This window comes from Chiloscyllium punctatum, chromosome 10 (genome assembly GCF_047496795.1).
Source record: "Chiloscyllium punctatum isolate Juve2018m chromosome 10, sChiPun1.3, whole genome shotgun sequence".
In the NCBI taxonomy this organism is placed as follows: Eukaryota; Metazoa; Chordata; class Chondrichthyes; order Orectolobiformes; family Hemiscylliidae; genus Chiloscyllium; species Chiloscyllium punctatum.
In genome coordinates, this window is record NC_092748.1 from 51,538,286 (window position 1) to 51,564,536 (window position 26,251).

The 26,251-nt window shown below is 43.2% G+C and overlaps 1 protein-coding gene across 4 annotated transcripts in view; it reads left to right on the top strand.

Moving 5' to 3' along the window:
• ccdc141 (coiled-coil domain containing 141) overlaps window positions 1–26,251 on the top strand; it is a 135,049-nt gene that overhangs the window by 74,724 nt on the left and 34,074 nt on the right. For all 4 annotated transcript variants that reach the window (XM_072579115.1, XM_072579116.1, XM_072579117.1 and 1 more), the window contains 4 exons: window positions 3,701–3,826; window positions 7,273–7,461; window positions 14,804–14,983; window positions 15,084–15,233. In XM_072579115.1, the coding sequence (XP_072435216.1) occupies window positions 3,701–3,826; window positions 7,273–7,461; window positions 14,804–14,983; window positions 15,084–15,233 (645 nt within the window). The remainder of the gene's footprint in view (window positions 1–3,700; window positions 3,827–7,272; window positions 7,462–14,803; window positions 14,984–15,083; window positions 15,234–26,251) is intronic.

A 26,251-nucleotide genomic window follows, 5' to 3' on the forward strand; every position in this document is an offset into this window, starting at 1 on the left:
GTGGAACTGCAATAAATTATATTCCTTTACTCCTAGCAAGTTTTGAGAATCATGATAGCCCACAAACCCACCAACACACTAAAAGAGCAGCTAATGAACCTGAAATGAGCAAAATTAATGTCATTTACAAAATACCGTGCAAGGACTGTAACAAATGCTACATTGGACAAATAGGCAGAAAACTAGCCAGCAGGATACATAAACACCAACTAGCCACAAAAAGACCTAACCCTCTCACTAGTATCCTCACATATGGATGAGGAAGGACATGACTTTGACTGGGACAACACATCCATGGTAGGACAAGCCAAACAAAGACAGCACAAGAATTCCTAGAAGCATTGCATTCCAACTGGAACTCTATCAAAAAACACATAGAGTTAGATCCTATCTACCATCCCCTGAAAAAAGGAACAGGAAGTGACTTCACCACAGGAAATGACATCATCAAACCAAAGAAACCCAAACATATAAAGAGAAAGCAGGAATTTTCAGCATTGCTTCGCCTGAGGCCCACTGAAGATGTTACCTAGTAGGGTAATGAAACATCGGGAAATGAACCTTCCACCTTAGTGAGCAAACCTACATCCAATTCCTTTACTCCTTTGTGCATATGCGCCTGGCCATGCTGGACTCGCGCTCCTCACAAGGACTCAACCTTCCTTGCTTCATGCTTGACCTCGCTCCTGCTGCTGCTGCCCCAGCTTCTTCTTGATTCCTTGCAGCCTGCTCCTGTTCTCACTCCAGCCTCCCCCTGCAGCCTGTTACTGCTTTCACCCCGGCCTCCCATGTGCGGCCTGCTCCTGTTCTCACCCTGGCCTCCCCCGCAGCCTGTTACCACTCTCACCCCAGCCTCCCCCCTGCGGCGTGCTCCTATTCTCATCTCGGCCTCCCCCTACAGTCTGTTACCTCTCTCACCTCGGCCTCCCCGAGCGGCCTGTTACCGCTCTCACCCCAGCCTCCCCGTGCAGCCTGTTACTGTTCTCACCCAACCTCCCCCTATTGGCCTGTTACTGCTCTCATCCCGTGTGAACTGTTACCTCTCTCATCCCAGCCTCCCCGTGCAGCCTGTTACCACTCTCACCCCAGCCTCCCCGTGCAGCCTGTTACCATTCTCACCCCGACCTCCCCCTGTCGGCCTGTTACTGCTCTCATCCTGTGCGAACTGTTACCACTCTCACCCTGGCCTCCCCGTGTGGTCTGTTACCACTCTCACCCCGACCTCCCCGTGCAGCCTGTTACCGCTATCACCCCGGCCCCCCCCGCGTGGCCTGTTACCACTCTCACCTGGCCTCCCCCCGTGTGGCCTGTTACCGCTCCCACCACGGCCTCCCCTTACAGCCTGTTACCACTCTCACCCCGGCCTCCCCATACAGCCTGTTACCACTCTCACCCCAGCCTCCCTGTGCAGCCTGCTCTTTCTGTTACTGGCAGCCACCCCGGACTGTCTGTTCATGCTCTTGCCTTCCTGGGCTGCCTGCTCCCACTCTCACTGCCAGCTGCACCAGGCTGAATTTGGAGGCATCAAGAGGGTATGACAGCTGACCCAGCCCTTGTTATACTTTGGCAGAGACACCCTAGATGATGGTCTTCCCCACTGCGCCTTAGTGGCAGCTGCCCAAAGCTTTAGTGTGTTCCTCAGCACACAGTCTTTGATGTTGGAATGTGCCAGTCTGCAACACATAGTCATAGTCAAGTCTTCACACTGGACAATCAACAAGTTTTGGGCAGACCAAAGAGTGTCTTTCACTGAATTGATGGGCTTCCAGCTGCAGTCAATGTCTCTGTTTGCATCCTGGGACACAGCCTGAAGAACACAGAGTCCTGCAGCATGGAGCTGCTTGGGATGAACCTCGAAAAGAACTACTGCATCTTCCTCCAAACCTCCTTGGCAAAAGCACATTCCAGAAGGAGATGTATGACAATCCCTTCACCAGCACCTTGCTTCGAAGGCAGCGTGTGTTGGCACACAGAGGCCGCACATGCATGAAGACAAGCTATGCCCTTCTCACCACCACCACACCCAGGCTACGTCTTGGTTTGTGTTGAAAAGTTCCGGAGATGAGGTATTCTGCCAAATGACTTTGGCTGTCTGCTCAGGAAAGGTGCACTGGGATCTACCCTCTCCTTTTCACACAGGGGCTCAAGAATGCGATGTGCTGTTCCTCATGGACTGATGGTCAAAGGCATTTTTGTTTGCTAATTTTTCCGTGAGGGACAGGTGATACAGAATGGTCCAACTACTTGGAGCATTCTGCAGCACCAAGGCCAGACTGATCCTTTACAACACTGCAACAGGTAGAATGTTAGTACGTAGGGGCACTTGGTGTTTGCATACTGAGAGTGACTAGAAACACTGAAGGAATGTTAAGATGGTGTTTGAGTAAGAGGGAAATTGTTGAGGTTGTGCTGTTCCTTTCCTTGTTCTTCTAAGTGATTGCCATTGAGAGTTTAGAAAGTGCTGTTGAAGAAGCCTTGATAAGTTACTATAATCCATGTTGCCATTGTTGCACACTGCTGGCCATTATACGCTGCTGATGTATGAATCAGAGGTGATGTCTGAATGTTTAAGGTAGAGAATGGGTGACAAAACAAGAAGGCTCCTTTTTCCTGGATGCTGTAGACATTCTGGAATGCTGTTGGAGTTGCATTCATTCAGGCAAGTAAAGAGGAGCTCATCACATTCCTGGCTTATGCAGGTATATGGTGGGCAGGCTTTGAGGAGGCCAGACACGAATTATTTGCTGTAGGTTTCCAAGCCACAGTACTGATGTGGCAGCTGCAGTTAAATTGCTGGTCAGTAGCCTTCCTTCAGGAGGTTAATAGTAGGGCATTCAGAGGCAGTAATGTTATTGAAAGTCAAGGGTAAATAATTAGATTTTTTTTGTCGGTTTGACTCAACCATGCTTTAATGAATATATATTCATATTTACCTTTTAAAATCATTGAGGCTCACCAATATTGGGGAATAACCTTCTGACCTCATCCTCATCAATGTATCCATTGTAAATGCATCAGTCCATGACAATATTGCTGGGAGTAATCATTTCAGTATTTTAAGTCTTTTGTTAACACTGTGTACATATTCCATAATCTTGTGTTGCACTAGCCTAGAGCTAAATGGGAATAAAATAAGAACAGATCTGATAGTTCAAATCCCAATATTCATGGGATACTGTGGACAACACCAGAATTGTGTTGCATCACAACCTGTAAACTCCCAGCATATTGCTCACTCTTCCAACACCGACTTTGGAATCAATGAATAATGTAGAAGGATATGCTAGAACCAACAGCAACCATACTTGAACATGAGCAGACAACCTAAGCAAAACACAATTCAGGAGTACACAAACGCTGTACTGGAAGAACGGCTTGCTATTGCTATGTGCAATCCCACTACATTCCAAAACCAGATGGTAATTTAGGCTCTCAGTCCTCCAACTACATGTTAATAAATTAGTTTATGGTCATGGGAAGGAACAGTCTTGGCCAGCTTGCCATTCTACTTGCCTCATTTTTGCCTCATTGCCTTTATTATTTCTTACTGTCCTCTGGAAACTTATTAATCGTTCCATATGCAAGTATAAATATACTTTGATATAGATTTATAGAAATTAAAGTATTGTTCAATTGCTAGTGATTTTTAGAAACTAAATGCTAACAAAAATGAAAGACCAATCTGAGTTCTTTTGTTCAGACAATTCACTGTTTGAAGATGCTGGAAAAAGACCTTACTCCACAGTTTAGAATTGACCTGGGTTGCAATCTTGGGGCTATTGTGGACCTGCAAGATAATTTCAATAAAGCAAAACCTCAATTGCAGGTAAGGAGCTCTACAATTTTAATAATTGCAAAACTAATGAGCATGACAATCCTGAAAGCTCAGAAAACCACTCTCCGACAAATCAGGAAGGTTGTAGATTCATCGATCTGTCTGTGCCAAGTTAATTGAGTTGTTAGACGTGGTGCATTTGACTTTATGTCCACAATAGTGTTACTATCAAACAAGGAAGGGTTTCCTAATTTTCCTGTTTTTCTTCTTTTCCCACTCTTCATTTGACTGCAAAAGGGTTTTGAATTTTTAAAAGGATGATTGTTTACCAGTTTATCAAGTATGGACTTAATTCTGTGCAGAAAAAAATAAGCCATACAGATATTCTTGAATGAAAAATATAAGGAGTTATTTTCATGCCAAAGCTCACTAAAGTAAAATATTATAAAATGTTAAAATATATAAATACACCCGATATTGCATTAATCACATAGAGGCATTCCCCAAGCATGCAAAAAAGAAACACAACATGATAGAGTGTTGAATGTTAAACTTGGCTGTAAAATGAATATTGAGCATAACAGAAGTAAGATCAATTTAAAACAAAAAGGATTTCTCATTGTGCAGGTATTTGATTTTTCAACTGAACACGACAATTTCCACAAGAAAGACTGATTTCTCTTGGAGACTCATGTCGAGGTTAAATCTTCTTTAAAATTCTCTGTTTGCAGCAAGAAGATTTTCTGGCTGGTTTTTTAAGCTATACGCAGGGCTCAAAACTTTGTGAAACATTTCAGACAAAAAGGTGCACACTCCAGTAATTTCTGACTTCTCTCTGATATTCCAAATTCAAATGTTCATGTCAAACATTGCATCACATGACCTCACTCCATGCTATTTTGATATTTGGAGGAATAAGGACTGACTTGTCCCTTGCATCAGCCATTTTTTCATAGTTGGGGTGATTAGCTTTTTTAATTTCCCCAGACAATACACTTGAATGATCTATCCTCCATCTTGATGATATAGAAAGGAGTTGTTCACACCTACAGGAGTGCCATTTTCTTGTTAGGGTCTCTGTGGACTTGTCATTGCCATCTCCAAATTGCATTGATTCAGCATCTTTTGTTTAATAGAAGTGTCTTTTTTTAAAAAGTTCTGTATGTGAGCAAGTGGATGAAATTACAAATTAACATTGCAAATAGCAGATCTTTGTGACACTATGATGAGGAAAATCATGCAAAGTCCCATTCCTAATTGGAAATTTATGTCAGTGTACGTTTGATTGGGGCAAGTTTACACAATCTTTCACAATTTGGATAACCAGAGTAGTGTTTAAGCTCATATATAAAGAATGGTTACAATGCTAAAGCACAGCAGAGAGGCATGGAGAAAGTGCCTTCATTCCTGATGAAGGGCTTTTGCCCGAAACATCAATTCTCCTGCTCCTCGGATGCTGCCTGACCTGCTGTGCTTTTTCAGTACCACACTCTTGATCCATGAGGAAAGTGCTGCTGACAGTAAATTCTCATCCCCAGTGTAAGAGGTCTGAAATATGAAGAAAGATGGGTTGTGCCGTGTAATGTGGGTAAATGTACCCTTGCTAACCTTGGCCAGTTTGCAGTTATCCTTTTAACTTGGGGGAGAGACAGACAGAGGGGATAAGAGTCAAGGGAAGGGCTAACACAACTTTATTGAAAACTTTATTCAGGAAAAGCTGCATTTATCAGACTCTGAAAACAAAAAAATGCTGGAAATCATAGTGGGTTAGGCAGCACCCATGGGGAGTTAACTTTTTGAGTCTAGATGACTCTTCATCATAGCAAGATTCCAGCATCTGCAGTAATTTATTCCTACATTTATCAGACTCTACTATTATACTTTAAATTAAACTCTATCAATCACAGGATTCTTCAGTAAAAAGTCTTAAATCTACACTAGCTATGTACTTCTGACATGCATTTCTGAGGACTTTCTACATCCTATCCACATGTCTCTACCACTTTGTTTGAACTGCTTGTCTGAAAGGACTGGAAATACCTGTTCAATAAGCCTGGGATAGGTTGTTCCTCTGTCTATGAGGGTTGGCTGATGTTTCAAAATCTGCAGTTGTTGGTTTGGGCTTCCCCTCTCATCTAGGGCTGGTTCTGGTCTTTGGGTCATCTCACCAAGGTGGTCTCTTTGGCTCTGGTCTTTCTGATGATGTTTGCCACGAGGTACAAGGAGCTGGAGATGCCATGCAGCTTCATTACCAGTCGAAGGCTCTCTCTGGAGACTCTGTTGAAGAAGGTGCAAGAGCAGAGTGAGCTGAGACTCCAGTATGCCCCATTTATCCCCAATTTATCATCGTTGTTGAAGATTCAAGTGGGAGCAGGAAGATCTAATGGAGGTCACAGAACGTGGTTATGGACTTTCAATTATCAAGTGCTGTCGTTGCCTTTGGCCTCCTGCTGAGTTGGGTGTCACTAAATCTGCGTAACATCTTTCTAACAAAGCAGCTTTACTGGGGGTGTAAATAGCAGGTTATTCTGAAACCATTAGCACCTGGCCAGGCAGTTCCAGGCCTGTCTGGTTTCAGTGGGAAGTTGATTGTCCAATGTCCATTCCAGCTTCGTAGTTTACAAATTGCAGATTCCACTGGCTTTAAACTTCGCTTCCACATTTTGAGCTTTTAACCATGCTTATGAAAAAATACTAATATTTCTGTAACAAACCTGGAAGTCATGGCTCACCTGACCACAGATGTCAGAAACTGCAATGATATAAATGACCAAAGAACCTGTTTTAGTGACAATAGTTGAGGGATAAATGGAAATATATTAACTACAATACCTAGAAGATTTGCTGCTGTTCTTCATAGTGGAAGGTGGATTTTTTTTTATGGCTACCCAAAAGGACAACCAGGGTCGTGGTTTAACATTTCTTGACACTAGCTGAAAGCAATTTTAAACCTGCTTCAGCAAGTTTTTCTTCATAAAGTGTATGATCAATTCATGGAATTAATCCTTTTATCGAATGGTGGAGGTGAAAACTGAAATTGTTGAAGCACCAGGTGGATGCTGCAATGGGGAGGTTTATGCCCTTTTATGGAGGATAAGCTAAGATGGATTGAATTATCTTCCTCTTCCACAAATATCTTGTCGTCGATTTTAGAGATTATTCCAAATGGTTAGTAGTGAAGACAAAGTATTTTCATGTATTTGGGTGTATTTATCATTTATTTTCAGGTTTTGTCATTAATTTTTGACTCATTTAGAATGAATACTAAAGTAAAATTTTGATCTGATGTCACCATGTACATCTCATATAAATTGTAAGTGACATTATGTATATTTAGTGAAACACAGTTTCAACATAATGCTTAAAAGCATAAGATCAAAGCTTAAAACATAATGAAATTATCATCAAAGGTTAGTTTTGGGCTGTAATGTGGTAATTCACTGCAAGTTGGCATGAATTATTAATTCTGATTTGGTATTTTTATTTTTTATCTCTAGCAGTTGAATGCTGAGGTGGAATACAGAATAGCAATAGCTGAGCTTTTGGCATTGAAAGGTGTTTCCCTAAAGGAAAGAGATGAAAAAGTCATGGAGTTACAAAATCTTCATCAACAAGTTAAGGATAAAATAAAGGAATATGAAACGATTTTTCTTAAGACAGTTAAATTTCATAAGACCATTGAAGAGGTATGTGTTCAAACTTTAAAAAATTTAATGTGCCCTTGTTAAAGACTTATGTGTACTTTTTGTTTCTGTTATTTTATCCCAGGTCTAATTTTAATGAATTCAAATGTTAGCAATTGATTACACCATTTCTATAGCTTTCATATAGTATATTCTATTCTAAAATGTCACCACATTTCTAATTTAACTTTTATGTTATGAATATTTCATTCTTTTCTTTCAGATTAGTATAGTTGCATTAAAATGTTAGTGAAATAATGCTCACAGTCATAGGATAGAGAGAACTATGGAGCTAAATATTTCCATCTGAGAAATGTACCAGGAAGTAAATTATTGTAAGGAGGAGTAAAAACATGGGAATGGTTTCCTTTTGCTCCTAATTTGTATGTTCATGTGTATTCTTTCATGTGATTACCCTATTTGATGACACAATTGTTGGTGATCCTCCGGAGATCACCTCAGTTCAAAGTAACAGCAAACACTGTTGAATCCATGTAATCCAGCTGGCTATATCTCTATGGGTTTCTTAAGAAGTTAGTGGCAACTGCTGTTGCTTTGCCACTGTGTGCAACATCTAGGCCCATGAGAATGAGCACATGCTTCCTTCTGGTGACACAGCATTTCTAATTTGGGGTAACTAAGCTTGCCACAGTTCCACGAGGAAGAGCAAAACATAAAGCTTATAAAATATAGAATGTGCAATATATTTATGACTAATGGCATGTTAAGACACTGTCATTACTCAAAAGAGAGCGGGCTAAACTGAGATCAGATGCTTATTTAGTCAACATTTAAGGTCTGAATACAATGCTTTAAGTCCTTGGATTAGGCAAGGACAGCTTGACATTGTAGTTCAGAGTAGGTCAGTAAACTTTTATTCATATTTTGGCCACTTAACAATCTCATCACTGACAACAGCATACTTTGTTTCCCCTAAAAATGACTTTTCCAACAATATCTTAGACACCCTCCCAAGTTCCACACTCCATAACTTTATTGTCAGTATCCCAATTTGCCCCAAGTGGCAGTATCCAATTTTAAAATTCCCGTTCATTTGCAATTCTTCCTTGGCCTCAGCTCTCCCTACACTTTGTAATGTCTTTCATTCCGACAATGCTACTGGGTCCTTTTATCCCGATAGTCTCAATCCCAATTTTTAATTGTACTTTCAGTTGTTCAAGGCCAAAGTTTTGGATATTTCACCTTCTCCCTCCTAACCTGTTTCTCCCTCCTTTAAGATGCTTCATAAAATTTGCGTTGTTATCAAGTTCTTGGTCATCTGCTCTAATATCTCCTTCATTGCCTTGATGTTAAAGTTTGTTAGTTAATGCTTTTGCAAAAACACTTTAGGGTATTTTATTACACTAAAGCAAAAATGCAAATTGTTGCTGTTCAACGAGGCTCATTTTTTGGATTTGCGAATCTTTGTACAAAACTGCAAGTTCATTTTACTGTCTATATTTTGTTCTGAAAATTTGCATATGTTCTGCTACCATTACGTTTACACCTCTGAAACCTTCTGCAGGAAAATATATTGACAGACCTTTGAAATATAGGAAGATGATTCTACTTTATTGGGAGTTGGATTTTGCAGGGTTTTGTGGCAGTTAGCAGGCAGCACCCAGCCTCTGAATCCTTGCATGTCCAGCTCTGAGCACAAGCACGGGTTAAAACAGAAATTCCAAAGCTGTGATCTGTCATGAACTGCTTTGGCATAGGCTGCACTGTTACCAACTCCCCACTCCCACTTACCCAACTCCTGTTCAACTCCCGTTTAACTGGGTTTTTATTGGCAATTTGAGTAACAACTGCAGCTGTGCACTATATATAATTTTGTGGCATATTATCAAACATTACTATTAAGATTATTATTGCATTTTTAAAAGCAAATTTTGAAAAAAAAACTTAGTTTTTTTCTGATATTTCAGTCTTTACATTTACCCCCTATAGATGTCTTAGTCTTTATATTCCTGGATGTTTTTTTTTTAAGTTCCAGTGTAATCATTTCCTGGCCAGCTGTTTGTGAAAACTCTTTGATACAATTTACTACTTGGAGTGCTTGACATCATCACTATTGCTCTGTGCAGACAACCCCATTAAACAGCTCCACAATCCTTGCACAATGAGATTGGCAGCAAGGCTTTCTTCCAGGTTAGCAGTTAAGAATCGACGTTTCACCAAAGACTGCTAAGTCCAGACCATCTCTGGTAGAAAATGTGCCACAGATCTTTGACTGTTCAAGGCAGTGACAATGTCTATTGAATGCAGAATATGTATCTGCAAAAAACTGCAACGGTGACAATATGCCATTTGCTGGAGTTGCTTTGGTTTTATTTTAAAACAGTGCCTGTTGTCATTTGTACAGGATCTAGTGATGCCACAGATTTTCCATCCACGTTATTGCTGTTAGCTGCTAGCATTTTGCTGCACTCATGCCAGTGAAGGGTGCATTCCCATCTCGCCTACAGAACTAAAGGAGCTTTGCAATGTTTCCTGTGGAACATAATCCAGACAACCATTCCTGCATGATCTGATTTATGACCGATGACTTTACATAAGAGGGTATTACATTCCCAAGCCTCTGGAGAGCATCTGCTACACTTGTCCTGAAAAATTGAAAGCTACTTCATGTTGATGATTATTCATGGAAAATGTATTACAAGTATAAACCCGTTATAAGATGGTATAATACTTGACATGCGGCAGACACACTGCTGATTTTCTCCCTGCACCGCAACCATTCATTGAGAGATCAAAATTTCCCATCCTGCCTAATCAAAGCAACTCACAACTTTGAAACTCTTAATACCCCATGTCCCACCACTAGCATTTCAAATATAATCACGCTGAGAGTCATCTTTGACAATACCTTTTATAATGCGAAGAAGAGAGAACCACCATATTGTACAGAGTAGCCAGTAAAACACCAACATGAACATTCAATAAAGAGTGAATGTGAATGCTTCCACAATACAAAATGCCCCTAATTTCCTTATAATCACCAATGTGTGCCAAATAGAAGATGCGTCAGTAGACTGGGCTCTGTCTAAACTGGTCTCACCAAATAATGGTGATGCACAGGTGATTAAAGTGAAAACAATCTAAAATATTTCCAAATGAAATTTAAATTTCAGAAGCACTGATTCCACCTTTGTGTTCTTTGTGACCTTATGCTACATACAGTTCAGTGGGCAGGAAAATCATGGCTGTGACTCAGAGCCACCCATCAGAATGCTCTGTACATATGAACATGGAACAAGAGTAGGCCAGTCAACCCTTTGAGTCTGCTTCACCATTTAATAAGATGTGGCTGATCTGATTTTAATTCTACATGCCTGCATATTTCAGATGATCTTTCATCCCTTTGATAATCAAGAATCTATCTACGTTTGAGGAAGATAATTATAAAGAGACACAACCCTCTGAGACAAAATATGTTTCCTCTTCCCTGCAACCCTTTATTCTTAAATTATGACCGTTGTAGATTCTCCCACAGGAGGAACCAGCCTTTCAACATCCAGCCTGTCAAACCTCCTCAGAATTGCTGTTTTGTTTCACCACTGTAAAGTTATTGTGAGATCTCTCCATATTAGTCTCTCATACACATTGCTGACACTTTAAACTTTAATTGGAATCTTGTGGATATCAGGAAGAAGAAAGATAGCAGAAATGGCAGCCACTTTCAGTTCCATCATTGCCATGGTTAAAATTCTTATGGCAGACAGGCACCTGATCTCTTCCGGCCCATGGCCATTTCTGCCAAAGGCAAGACAAAGGCAGTGGATTAATGACAGATTGAATGGAGGCAGCAAGGCACTTATAAATAAAGCTTGATTTTACCAAGTAAAATTTACAATCCTTCCAGGAGCACACAGGAAGCAAGGAGTGATGGAGGGTCACCAAAAGCAATACGATGAAAACCCAACCAGCAAATTCAGAAGGAAAAATGCCAGGTCTGTGATCTTGTCTGCAACACGTATCCTTATACAAGCCAGAATGTGTCATGGCTGGTGACTCGGCAGAGGGCAATACCGAGGTGGTTCGCCGATGCTGGAAGAGTATCTCCCAAGACCTAAGCCACTTGGAGCAGGACAAAGGTCAGTCAGAACCTCAATGCAACTGAGATTTCATCTGGCCATAGGCTAAGCATTTTCAGGTTTGGACTCACCCAGTGAGGAGGACAGTAGTCTATAGTTAGGGACACAGCTACAGGGTGCAGCTGTGTAGTAGCCAGAGGAACTCCTGCAGCCAGAGAAGGCCACTGGAGCTGGGTGACTGGGCAACCAAAGCACCCTGGCAGCAGAAGGTGCTACCCAGTTCAATAGGAAGAGCAGGGCTTGGGCTACCTTGGAATATTTGAGCACAGACTGCACTTTTTCAATGAGGTCCCAGTGGAACTGTGAGGAACAGCGGATGAAGCATTGAGACGACCGGGGAATGGCAGATACCCAGGGCCTTTTGCCTTTCAGACAAGATTGGCTGTCAAATTCTATGCCAACAGATTGACCCAGAAATCATGTCTACGTCAGCAGCCCATCTGCATAAATGAGATCATGGATACCATGAGATTTGGTCTGATCAACGCGTCAACTTTTCAATATACTATGGTAATCAGGCTGAGAAGACAGTCCAGTTCAGGGCCACGTCTGGATTTTCCCAAGTGCAGGAGTCCATTGATTACAGTCAACATAGCTTCAAGTTTCCGTCCTCACTGTAGTCTTTGGGAATAATAAGTATTTTTACTTGATAGCCTGGTTGTGTGTGACCACAGTGATTTCAGCATACGTGTGCAAGGTTTCCAGAAAGCTGCTACAGTACCCATGTCCTTAATTAATCTCAACTGAACTGCCTCAGCTTTTCAAACCACCTGAACATCTTTATGCCCTGGATCCTGGGGATATGGGCTAATTAGTAAAGTTGTGACATCTGAGCTCAGTATGCAACCCCACACACAGGCAGAAGCCATATATAACTGCTGTCTCATGATTACATAGGCCTGCTACCAATGCCTCAGTAGATGTGGAAGCCTCAGAGATATTCCTCCATGAATGTCAGCTACTGAGCACTGTACAACCTGGCATTCTATGGGAAGTAGCATTGGACCTGGAGAAAAACACCAAGTGAGCCACATCCCTATAGGAGGAGGAGGAGGAGGAGGATCATCATGTTCACAGGCCAGAAATGTGGAGTCACACATGTCATGGATGAACTCCTCCATTACTTTTGTATGGGGATTACATTGCCTCTGGAACTGGAGCCAGGTCTTCACACTTTTCATGCATCACTCGGGTTTCTGCTACCTTGCAGATGGCACCTGAGCCTCACCTTCTGTAAGGAAAGGAGCATCATTGGGCATCTCCTACATTTCTCCAAAGGGTGTGGATACCACTGACTCCACTAGCCATCTAGCATAAATTGTGCCTACCAATCTAAACACATAACAGAGCCCATTGATATTTGTGTGCCTATCTGTATTGGTGAAGAACACACAGAAATGATGTGACCGTGTCTTCCATTGTTGTTCCATCCTCTGAGCTTTCTGATGTGGCTGTATCACTGACCTGTCCCTCATTTGCTGCTAGACTGAGTGGGAATATTAAAGTGAAGTATTTGGTTCTTCAACTAGCCTGTCATTAATGAGGGGCATGCAGTGGTGGTGCAGGTCAGAGCAATGAATCAAAGTCTTTTAGGAAACTGCATTCTTTACACCTGCTTCATTCTGTGACATGCTGTCCTGCAGAGACTCAGTCCGCATGGCCTCCTCCTCCTCAATTAGTTTCACCACAATGATAACAGTTGGCTGTTGATGTACCCTGACATTCCAAGAATGTTTGTCCTGCAAGCAGAAACATAGACAATGCCACTGCTGTCTTGTGCTGCCTATGTGCTGTTCACTCTAAGCCACTGTAAATGTATCATGTGCCATGGTGAGGGGGCCATTCAGCCATCATAAAGCAGGACATAATGAATTGCTTTTGCCCGAAACATCAATTCTCCTGCTCCTCAGATGCTGCCTGACCTGCTGTGCTTTTCCAGCACTACACTCTCGACATCCATCATAATGCAGGATTCATCCATGGATCTGAGCATGGGTCTTGGATACAGGTTGACTGAGTGCTTCCATGCTAACACTGGCGCTTGATGCAGCCCTATTCATGGCCTCTGATTTCAATGGACACTTTTCATTCAATGCAAGATTCACAGATGCCAACTTCTAACATCATTAACTATTGCAGACCACATCAGGTCATTCAGTAACCTTCTGCACTATAATCCAGGCCTTGTCACCAACTCATCAGTCACCCTGTTTCTGCCATTTCTAGCCATGTCTTCTTGGTTATGACTGAGAGCCTCTTCCCCAGTCTTCTGACCAAAAAAACTTGCAGCTGTTCACCGACAGCTTTCACAAAACTGTTGTGGGAGGCATCACTGAAGTTTGAGGTGATCTTTTCATGCATCCCAGGATTTCCTCATCTTTCCATCTCCCTTATAAAAATCTTATTGATTCTGAATTAAGGAACTTTTTCCTGTCTGTGTCAAATTGGTTCTACTTTGGGAAGAGGGTGATGCCAAAGTATGAAACACATCAGGTCTCACTCTTTGAGCTATTGGCAGCAAAATTATGTTATTTCGTTTATGGTCCATGGGAGGCCCCAATGTCACCTTTCTCTCTCTCTCCACCCATCACCTTGTGAAATATCATATGTCAGTCTTTGATCCAAGTAATAACATCATAATAATTAGATTAGTTATATTTCCAAATTATTAATACTAATACTTCTTGCTTTCTCGGTTAGTCTCTCATATTCTCCATAGATTTGATGGTACCCAAAGCTCTGCTGCCCAAATCCCAATTCAATAAAGTCTATTCATTCATCGTGTGCTCATTAACCTACAGTGGTTCCCAATTAAGCAAAACTCACCTTTTAATATTCTCATACTTAATTTCAAATCTATCGATGGTCTCTCCCCTCATTATTACTGCAATTTTCTCCAGACAAGTATTCCTCCGACACATTAACAGTCCTCTAATTCTAACCTGTTGAGCATCCCATAGTTTTGTTACTGCATTGTTGGAGACTGTACTTTCATCTGCTCATGCTGTAATCTCTGGAATTCCTTCCATACATCCCTCTGCCTCTCTACCTTGTGTTCCTACTTTAAGATATTACAACCTACCTCACTGACCAAGGCTTTGTTCATTTGCACTAACATTTCCTTATGTGATTACTTTTTTCTCGAACTGCTCCAGTGAATTACCTTTGGTAACTTTTATTATATTACAGGTAGTGTTTATGTATAAGTTGTTTATGTAGTGATTTTTGTTATCACTTAAAAATTTCAGCTTGAGGACATGATGAAGGTCGGAGAGCTGGGATATCCAGAATTGTTAACAATATCCGACAGTAGCAGAGAAGCAAAGATGCAACTTAGTCACCATCGAGAAAAACAGTCACATGTGAGCCATTTGTATAAATTGTCCCTCACATTAGCAATGGATATCATCTCCATTACTCAGCATTCTGTGAGTTAATTTTAGATTGTACAGAAAATTTTCCATTTTGACACATATAAGGGTATCTTAACTCTCGGTGGCTTACCTTTGATCATTTTCTTTTGAGTAGAGATTCATTGAGGCTTCAGTGGATTCCCTGCAGCACAAAGTGAAAGCTTTAGAGAGTGAGAGTGCACAGTGGAGTGCAAAGGCAGATCAATATGGAGAAAAACTGGAAACAAATTTGCATTATTGTACCATGAAAGAAGAAATAAATGAGGTTAGTACAAAAAAAACGGAGTTTTGAAAAATAAAATCAGTTGGCTTAAGACATCATTGTGATGGATGAGGAGTTTGCAGATTGCCAAACCTGTTGAATTTTCACTTTATTTAAACCAGCAAACTTCTGTCACTAAAGTTAAGCAACTTGGACTGCTCTTCTTTCCATATAACTGATATTTGCATTGTGCTGTCAGCTGATGACTGTTTTTAAAGTTATATGGAAAGCCTTGAGAAAGAAAATTCATGGTACTGTTTAAAGACTGATTTTAAAAGGGTATCTTTATCATTCTAACATTAAAGTGGGGGTATTGGTTCTTGCAGAGCTCATATTCTGGGTGGAAAGCAGGCAAAAGGAAGCAGTTTAAGGACCAACATGGCATATATGAATTGTGCCGGTACAAGAACTAGACCATCCAAATATTCTTGATGGCCACTTGAAGCTGAAATTAGGCCCCCTTGATATATGAACGTAGAAGCTTAATACCTGATTAAGCTTCTTTTAAATAAATTCATTGGCACTAAAACATTCATTGTTTCGGTTCCTAACAAGGCTTATCCATTCGTTCTTAAAAAGACTGCTGGGAACTGTTACCAACAAAGGAAGTTTTTATTTGAAGTTTACCTTTTTGCAGAGCCAGAGAGATTGCGAGTACATGCCTTGGATGCACAGCTTTATTTGGCCCACTGGCAACTGGTTCTCGTTCACAACATTCCCACTCTCCCAGATCACATCCCATTTCTCTCCTGAGTACCAAGCTGCATTCCCTACCTACCTCCTGTCTGTGTATTGGTGTGCCCCTGACCCCCCCCAAGACTATTTATATGTGAATGTCCAACTTAAAGCAGTGTGTAATGCACATGGGCTGGTATCAGCAAACACAGCCATGTTTCTTGTTGAACTATACCTGATGTTAATACTCAAATCAAGTTGCCATAGTCCTACCAGATCATAGAGCTGCTTTCTGATTAGAAAGAGATGACTGGTGGTGATTTAACCTGAGGGCCACTATGCCTCAGGCAAGGGGGATTGAGAAGGAGAGTTCTTCATGGTAACTTTAGTCATTGTGAGGATTGAATCCATGTTGTCGGGATAACATTGCTTCGCAAACCAGCCATCCAGCCAACTGAGCTAAACCAACCACCCCCTGATGTTGAAGCTACTGAGCAGGACATTATAAGCTGTCCAGGATTCAATATTCTACTGAAAATTTAAGACACTGGCATTATAGTGACATTACTGCTTACCTGGGACGTTTATTACATAATCAACAACAAACTGTATCATTACATCTTCCCACAATGCCACATCTTCCAGTTTGTAACCAAAATCACTCCCGTAACATCAGGGAATGAAAATTTAACTAAAGATATTCTCATTAAAACTAAACATGTTTACCACACCACCATCTTACCCAAAGGCCACTTTTCCAGATGTAAATATTGAGGAGATCTCACAATTTCTCCTTGAATTGTTCATTCAGACTAATACAGGAGAACAATTGAAGGAAAGTTGGCCTGGAATCATGCTGTCAGGTGCTGAACTGAAGAGAATAGGAATCATAACAACATTCCAATGGACATTGCACTGATAACACTGATGTCAGCCAGAATGTGTGTCAAGCTGAAGACAGAGGGATACACATCAAGAGGGTACCATTTCTGCTTGACAGGACACCGACATTAATTTTGTAGGGGCGCATGATTACAGTTAACTAATATCACCAGTTGACCATTTGTAAGCAATATTCACTTGATTTATTGAGTTTGTTAAGAAGCAGCAGTTTAAAAATGACACATTATTTATTTTGACAAAGAAATAAATGACCAATGATGAATGAGAATGTTGTACTCATCCAGAAGCTGTTCTGGAGAATTGTCCCTTATGATTTGAAATGGTGGGGTATTCATCCCTGATATTTTGCAGGCTTTAGTTCACAGATTTTATGGTAGCCATCTTTATTCTTGGGATAATAATAAACGTGCCATTCTCCCAAAGACCGCATTAATGAGGGAGCAGTGTGACACTCAATAGATTTTTGACATCAATTCAGTTGAACTTTATGACTGAGTTTTCTTGTGACCTTTCCTTGTTTTCATATACTAGAGATTTGCTTTGTGTTCAAAGAATGCGACAGTAACACAGTTAAATGAGGAAATAGGAAACAGTATGGAATACTAAAACAATTCAGTTTTGAAGGGGACCCCAAATTCCAACACTGACTCTTTTATCACTTTCACAATATCTATTGTGAAAAGAAGTTCTGACAGTAAAAGACCACTGAATGACAAAATTGCAGCTTTGAAGAAGAGCTGAAGATTACCATTGTTCAATTACAATAGCAGGAAAGCAATATCTTGAGATTCCTGCCCCATATTTTCAATTCTTTGACAAAGAGATGAGTGAGCGACTAGGAAGGCAATGGATTTCATTTCTTCAAAGAATGCGCTCAAGGAGTGTGAAGAATCAATGAAAATTCTTCAGACGTTACTGCTTTTGACTGAAAGATTTGCAGTCAGTGCCGTTGGAATTGCAACTGGAACTGTCACAAAGTGTGCTCAACAAAATAATGACCTAACGAATGTATGAATTGCCTCTTTCACATCTGAGAGTGTCTCTAGGCAGAGTTTTTTCAGCTCTCATATGAAAGTAGAGCATTATTCTCATGCTTCTGTACTGCTGAAAAACATCTTTGCTCTCGTAGAGCTTTCTGTACCTTGTACTCTTGTACAAACTCAGTGTGATACCTCATAAAGCTGAAAGTACTTGAACTTCCATCACTACTTCATTATGTAGTGCTTTCTCATTAGCATTGCCAATCATTCAAACTAGCCTCACTTCATTAGTTAAAGGATTCAGCTTTCTCTGATCAAGAAAAGTGTCAGAGGAATCTTGACACACTGCATCATGGTTAGGGTTAGGAAAATATGACATAGATCTCTAAGAAGTAGGCCTTTCAGGCCATCGAAGTCTGCTGTGCAGGTGGTGGGCTAGGGGAGAGGTAGTGGGGTGATAAGAGGTTACTGCAGACTCTCCTTCTGGAAATGACTTAACTAACCCAATTCGTGAGAGTTTGCACTGCTGACCAAATTCTTGGAAAAGTTGAGAAAACTCCTCCAAAAATCATCCAGTCGTCTTGACATAGAACTTCAATAGCGCTTCAGTGGGACATCTTCCAAAATACCATCCAGTCTTCTTTGGGTAAAAGACACATCTTTCTGAACAGGCTGAGAAAGAGCCTCATAATTGAATGTAACAACCACCTGAGCATGGCAGTTCATAACTGAATGGATTATAGGTTATTGGCTGAAATCATCAAACACCCAAAAGCATCTTGCTGACATGGAGAGCACTACACCAAATAGAGAGAGATGGTGTGCAGTGATTATATCACAGCGCCATAACTCCAGAGGCCCAAGCTAATTTTCTGAAAACATGGGTTCTAAAAACGTGACACCAAGTCATAAACTCTGGAATTTAAAAGCTAGCCTCAGTAATGATAAACATGAAACCATCATCGATTATTGTAAAATCCCATCTGGTTCACTAATATTCTTTAGGGAAGAAAATTTACCATCCTTCCCAAAATCAGCATACATTTGACATCACAATATACTGCAATGAGTTGACTCTGCACTGCTCAGTGAAAAGGCTTAACAAGCCACTTAGTATAAGGCCAATGAAGGATGGACAATAAATGTTGGGCCTTATCAGTGACACTCGTATAAGAACTTATAGCAAGAGGAGGCAATTCAGCCACTCAAGCGTGCTCCACCATTTGGTACGACCATGGCTAATCTGATCTTGGTCTCAACTCCACTATCCTATCCATGCTCTATATTTCTTCAACTCATTACTAGTTAAAACTCTGTCTACTCCTCCTTAAATTTTACTACAAGTCTCAACATCCACACATTCTGGGGTAGGAGAAAGTGAGGAATGCAGATACTGGAGATCAGAGTTGAGTGTGGTGCTGGAAAGCACAGCAGCTCAGGCAGCATCCAAGCTCGGAGCAGGAGAATCGGCGTTTCTCACCTTCCATCCCACTAGCTTACGGATACATCGCATCATCCTCTGCCACATCTGCCACCTACAAACGGACCCCACCACCAGAGACATATTTCTGACTCACCCCTGTCAGCATTCTAGAGAGACCATTCCCTCCACGACTCCCTTGTCAGGTCCATGCCCCCACCACCAACCCACAGCCCAACCCTGCACCTTCCCCTGCCACTGTAGGAAGTGCAAAACCTGCGCCCACACCACTTCCCCTCACCTCCATCCAAGCCCCAAAGGATCCTTCCACATCTGACAGAAATTTACCTGTACCTCCACCAATGTTATGTACTGTATCCGTTGCACCCGATGTGGTCTCCTCTACATCAGGGAGATAGGAGGCCTGCTTGCGGATCGTTTCAGAGAACATCTCTGGGACACCCACACCAACCAACCCCACTGCCCCATAGCTAAACACTTCATTCTGCCTCCCACTCCATCAAGAACATGCAGGTCCTGGGCCTCCTCCATCGCCAAACCCTTACCCTCCGATGTCTGGAAGAAGAACACCTCATATTCCACCTTGGGACCCTGCAACCACACAGGATCAATGTGGATTTCAACAGTTTCCTCATTTCCCTCCCACCCACATTATCACAGTCCCAAGCCTCAACTCGGCACTGCCCTCTCGACCCGTCCATCACCTTTCCCACCTATATGGTCCACCCTCCTCTTCAGCTTCCTTCCTCCCCCCCTCCACCCCCCACCCCACACCCCCCCCTCCTCCCCCACACCCCCCGCCCACCTCCATTTATCTCTCAGCCCCCTGGTCCACAAGCCTCATTCCTAATGAAGCGCTTATGTCCGAAACGTTGATTCTCCTGCTCCTCGGATGCTGCCTGACCTGCTGTGCTTTTCCAGCACCACACTCTCGACACATTCTGGGGTAGTGAATCCTGCAGATTCTCAAACCTATGAGAAAAGTAATTTTTTCTCATCTCTGTTTTAAATCTGCTGGCCTTTATCCTAAAACAACATCCTCTCATTCTAGATTGCCTAATTTGATGAAATATCTTTTTTATGTCTGCTTTGTCTATCCCCATTAGCATCTTATATACCTCAGTTAGATATCCATTCATTCTTCTAAACTCAAAGTATGGGCCTAAACTGCTCAATCTCTCTTCATAAGATAAACTCTTCATCTTTGGAGTCAATTAATTGAGCCTCCTCTAAACTGCCTCCAATGCAACTACAAACCCTCCTCCAGCAAGGAGACCAAAATTCTATGCAGTACTCCAGGTGTGGTCTCACTAATATCTTGTACAGTTGCAGCAATACTTCCCTGCTTTTATATTCTATTCCTTTAGAAATGAATGTAAAAATTCCATTTACCTTCCTTATTACCTGTTTTATTTGCGTACTGTTTTGTTTTGTGATTCATGCACAAGGACACCAGGGTCTCCATGGGCCAAAGCACTTTAAATGTTCCATCCATTTAGATAATACGTTGTCTTTCTATTGCTCTGACCAAAATGGATAACCTCAGACTTATCTGCATGAAAATTAATCTACCAAAGTTTGGCCCATTCATCTAAGTTATCCATAAAAAAATTATAAATTTCTTGTTTCTTCATTGCAACCTATATTCTGCTTATTTTAGTATCATCTAAAGTATTTTCTATCCCCGTAAATTATTAAATAATTGAGAAACAAAAGATCCAATTACATAAAAACCCAGTGACTTAGCAAGAGTTTGGTTTGGTTCCTGAAAACCTCTTAAAGCTCTCAAACTACTTTACCAATTTAAGATTTGGAGATGCCGGTGTTGGACTGGGCTGTACAAAGTTAAAAATCACACAACACCAGGTTATAGTCCAACAGGTTTAATTGGAAGCACTAGCTTTCGGAGCGACGCTCCTTCATCAGGTGGTAGTAGACTTCCACCTGATGTAGGAGCGATGCTCCGAAAGCTAGTGTGCTTCCAATTAAACCTGTTGGATTATAACCTGGTGTTGTGTGATTTTTACCGATTTAAGTAAGTGTCACTTCAGTCCAGCTTAGAGCTGGAGGCTAACACCTCCAAGAGTCTCGATCTCATCGAAGATCTAGTGTAAAGCTACTTTATGCTGGGAGACAGTACAGTTATAATTAAACCTGAATCAAGGAATAATTTGGTATTAAAAATATTAACATTTAAAGCGACTGACCAAGAACCTTGATTTGATCAGCAACCTCAATGTGATCTAGAAAGTACTTCTTACTGTTCAACCCGCTGCAAGTTCCCACATTGTGGGGGTGATCTCTCAAATTATTCTGAAAAGACAACCTTAATTTTCAAAGTTGCTGATGGTTATTAAATCAGTCACACGGCGAACATTTGACTCTCCCATTGAACAATCCTGTCACTTCTAAAGCTTGTTTCCACCATCAAAATCTGGTTTCCGGCCTCTCCATCAATTGTTGGTGGGATTTTCGTTGGGCGATGTAGACATCTTTCAGCCTGGCCAACCTATTGTCTCAGATTAAGCCTTGAAATTGTATTAGTGTGAATCCACATGATGTGCTTTTCACTTAGCCTGCATAGTATGCTGGGTGGTTTGCTCTAACATTGAGATTTTATTGGAACAAAATCTATATTTTTGCCTTTACATTGACAAATGAGTTTATGCAATATAGAACAATGTCCAATGGCATATCTGTATAAAGCATTAAGAAAGGAATCTGTCAATTTCCCTGGCTGATGACACCTCTGATTGGATTGGACATATTCAATAGTCAGGTTCCTCTTTGGGCTCAAATAAGGATTAAACACCACTAAGACTGAAAACCTACTGAGACAAGTTGGATAAATAAAAACCAAAAGAACTGCTGTAAATCAGAAACAAAAACAGAAGTTGCTGGAAAAGCTCAGAGTTCTGAGGAAGGGTCAATGGACCCAAAATATTAACTTTGATTCCTCTTCACAGATGCTGCCAGACCTGCTGAGCTTTTCTAGCACTTTCTGTTTTTGAGACTTTATGGGTACCTTACTGTCAGCAGCAGCGCCTACTGCAGAGAAGAATTCTGGATTAGTGGTGCTGGAAGAGCACAGCAGTTCAGGCAGCATCCAAGTAGCTTCGAAATCGACGTTTCGGGCAAAAGCCCTTCATCAGGAATAAAGGCAGTGAGCCTGAAGCGTGGAGAGATAAGCTAGAGGAGGGTGGGGTGGGGAGAAAGTAGCATAGAGTACAATGGGTGAGTGGGGGAGGGGATGAAGGTGATAGGTCAAGGAGAAGAGGGTGGAGTGGATAGGTGGAAAAGGAGATAGGCAGGTAGGATAAGTCCGGGCAAGTCTGGACAAGTCATGGGGACAGTTACTGAGCTGGAAGTTTAGAACTAAGGTGAGGTGGGGGAAGGGGAAATGAGGAAACTGTTGAAGTCCACATTGATGCCCTGGGGTTGAAGTGTTCCAAGGCGGAAGATGAGGCGTTCTTCCTCCAGGCGTCTGGTGGTGAGGGAGCGGCGGTGAAGGAGGCCCAGGACCTCCATGTCCTCGGCAGAGTGGGAGGGGGAGTTGAAATGTTGGGCCATGGGGCGGTGTGGTTGATTGGTGCGGGTGTCCCAGCGATGTTCCCTCAAGCGCTCTGCTAGGAGGCGCCCGGTCTCCCCAATGTAGAGGAGACCGCATCGGGAGCAACGGATACAATAAATGATATTAGTGGATGTGCAAGTAAAACTTTGATGGATGTGGAAGGCTCCTTTAGGGTCTTGGATAGAGGTGAGGGAGGAGGTGTGAGCGCAGGTTTTACAGTTCCTGCGGTGGCAGGGGAATGTGCCAGGATTGGAGGGTGGGTTGTTTGGGGGCGTGGACCTGACCAGGTAGACACGGAGGAAACGGTCTTTGCGGAAGGCGGAAAGGGGTGGGGAGGAAAATATATCCCTGGTAGTGGGGTCTGTTTGGAGGTGGCGGAAATGACGGCGGATGATTTGGTTTATGCGAAGGTTGGTGGGGTGGAAGGTGAGCACCAGGGGCGTTCTGTCCTTGTTACGGTTGGAGGGGTGGGGTCTGAAGGCGGAGGTGCGGGATGTAGACAAGATGCGTTGGAGGGCATCTTTAACTACGTGGGAAGGGAAATTGCGGTCTCTAAAGAAGGAGGCCATCTGGTGTGTTCTGTGGTGGAACTGGTCCTCCTGGGAGCAGATCCGGCGGAGGCGGAGGAATTGGGAATACGGATGGCATTTTTGCAAGAGGTAGGGTGGGAAGAGGTGTAATCCAGGTAGCTGTGGGAGTCGGTGGGTTTGTAAAAAATGTCAGTGTCAAGTCGGTCGTCATTAATGGAGATGGAGAGGTCCAGGAAGGGGAGGGAGGGGTCAGAGATGGTCCAGATAAATTTAAGGTCAGGGTGGAATGTGTTGGTGAAGTTGATGAATTGCTCAACCTCCTCGCGGGAGCACGAGGTGGCGCCAATGCAGTCATCAATGTAGCGGAGGAAGAGGTGGGGAGTGGTGCCAGTGTAATTACGGAAGATCAACTGCTCTACATAGCCAACAAAGAGACAGGCATAGCTGGGGCCCATACGTGTGCCCATGGCTACCCTTTTGGTCTGGAGGAAGTGGGAGGATTCAAAGAAGAAATTGTTAAGGGTGAGGACCAGTTCGGCCAAACGAATGAGAGTGTCGGTGGAAGGATACTGTTGGGGACATCTGGAGAGGAAAAAAATGGAGGGCTTGGAGGCCCTGGTCATGGCGGATGGAGGTGTAGAGGGATTGGATATCCATGGTGAAGATGAGGTGTTGGGGGTCAGGGAAAGGGAAGTCTTGGAGGAGGTGAAGGGCATGGGTGGTGTCTCGAACGTATGTGGGGAGTTCCTGGACTAGGGGGGATGGGACAGTGTCGAGGTAGGTAGAGATGAGTTCAGTGGGGCAGGAGCATGCTGAGACAATGGGTAGGCCAGGGTGGTCAGGCTTGTAGATCTTGGTAAGGAGGTAGAACCGGGCAGTGCGGGGTTCTCGGACTATGAGGTTGGAAGCTGTGGGTGGGAGATCTCCTGAGGTGATGAGGTTCTGTATGGTCTGGGAGATGATGGTTTGGTGATGGGGGGTGGGGTCATGGTCGAGGGGACAGTAGGAAGAGGTGTCCTCGAGTTGACGTTTGGCTTAAGCGGTGTAGAGGTCAGTGCGCCAGACTACCACTGCGCCCCCTTTATCCGCTGGCTTGATGGTGAGGTTGGGATTGGAGCAGAGGGATTGGAGGGCTGCACGTTGTGAGGGTGAGAGGTTGGAGTGGGGGAGGGAGGTAGACAGGTTGAGGCAGTTAATGTCTCGGCGGCAGTTGGAAATGAAGAGGTCGAGGGCAGGTAATAGGCTAGCGTGGGTTGTCCAGGTGGATGCAGTGTGTTGGAGGTGGGCGAAGGGGTCCTCTGAAGGTGGGCGGGAGTCCTAATTGTGAAAGTAAGCTCGGAGGCGGAGGCAACGGAAGAATTGTTCGACATCACGGCGTGAATTAAATTCATTGATGCATGGACGGAGGGGGATGAAGGTGAGTCCTTTACTGAGGACTGATCGTTCGTCCTCAGTGAGGGGAAGGTCTGGGGGATGGTGAAAACGCGGCAGGGCTGGGAGCTGGGATCTGGTGTGGGTGTAGAGCTGGGAGTGGGGGCGGAACCTGTAACTGGAGTGGGTGTGATTCTGGGGGGAATGGGGGTGGAGTCATGAGCAGGGGTAGTGTTCCCCTTGGGGTTCTGGGGGGTGGGGATAGTGACAGTGGGGTCTGTGGGGGGCATGTCAGCAGAATGCAGGTGAGTGGCGCTGGTGGGGGCGGAAGTGGTGGTGACCACGGCAGTAGGGGTGGCGGAAGTCACTGAGCATGTGGCATCAGTGATGATGTGAAGGGCAGAGGTGATGTCAGGTGTGATGCATGAGGAATTGTGAGGGGTGGAAGTGGTTTTGGGAGTGGCCATGATGGGGGCGGAAGTGACATCATCAATCAGCGTGGGGGTGGTAGCTGCATCAGCCGCATGGCTAATGGTGGAATAGGTTCCGAGGCCAGGGGAATCTTCTGGAATGTTTGAGGAGCGCTGGTTATGGAGGTGGGTGGATAAATGTTTGTTGTACTTACAGTTTTTGATGTTTGAGATGGATTTGAAATACTGTTTGTTGAGAATATGAATTCTCCTGAGGATGTAGTACAGAGTGGGTCCTTTGCAATTCTGAGAGAGTGTGGCCCTCAGCTGAGGCAGGGCTGATTGGAGAGAGGTTAGGTGCTGGCGCATTGTTGCAAGCGTGGAGTGGAGGATCTTGAAGGAGAACTGTTGCTGGTGTTTTTGAATCTGTAGTCTGTACTGTTTGTCCTGTTCGGGTCTGAACTCTGCTGGTTTAAAGGTGGTCTGGAGTCCGTGTGGGATGAGTTAGTTACGGAGGCAGGCACTGAGGAAGCGAATGTGGCTGTGGTAGTGAGTTTGTTTCACGACATGGTTGAAGAGCTTCAGGGCAGAGGAAATGACCTGGGAGTTGCAGTGGGAGAGGGACTCCCTGAGATTCTTGTACAGAGAGGAGGAAAACTTCTTCAAGGCAGGCATCCTTGCAAGAGGATTCGCAGTAGGGTTAAAGTCAACAAGGTAAAAACAATGACTGCAGATGCTGGAAACCAGATTCTGGATTAGTGGTGCTGGAAGAGCACAGCAGTTCAGGCAGCATCCAAGTAGCTTCGAAATCGACATTTCGGGCAAAAGTCCTTCATCAGGAATTAAGGCAGTGAGCCTGAAGTGTGGAGAGATAAGCTGGAGGAGGGTGAGGGTGGGGAGAAAGTAGCATAGAGTACAATGGGTGAGTGGGGGAGGGGATGAAGGAGGAGAGGGTGGAGTGGATAGATGGAAAAGGAGATAGGCAGATAGGACAAGTCCGGACAAGTCATGGGGACAGTTACTGAGCTGTAAGTTTAGAACTAGGGTGAGGTGGGGGAAGGGAAAATGAGGAAACTGTTGAAGTCCACATTGATGCCCTGGGGTTGAAGTGTTCCGAGGCGGAAGATGAGGTGTTCTTCC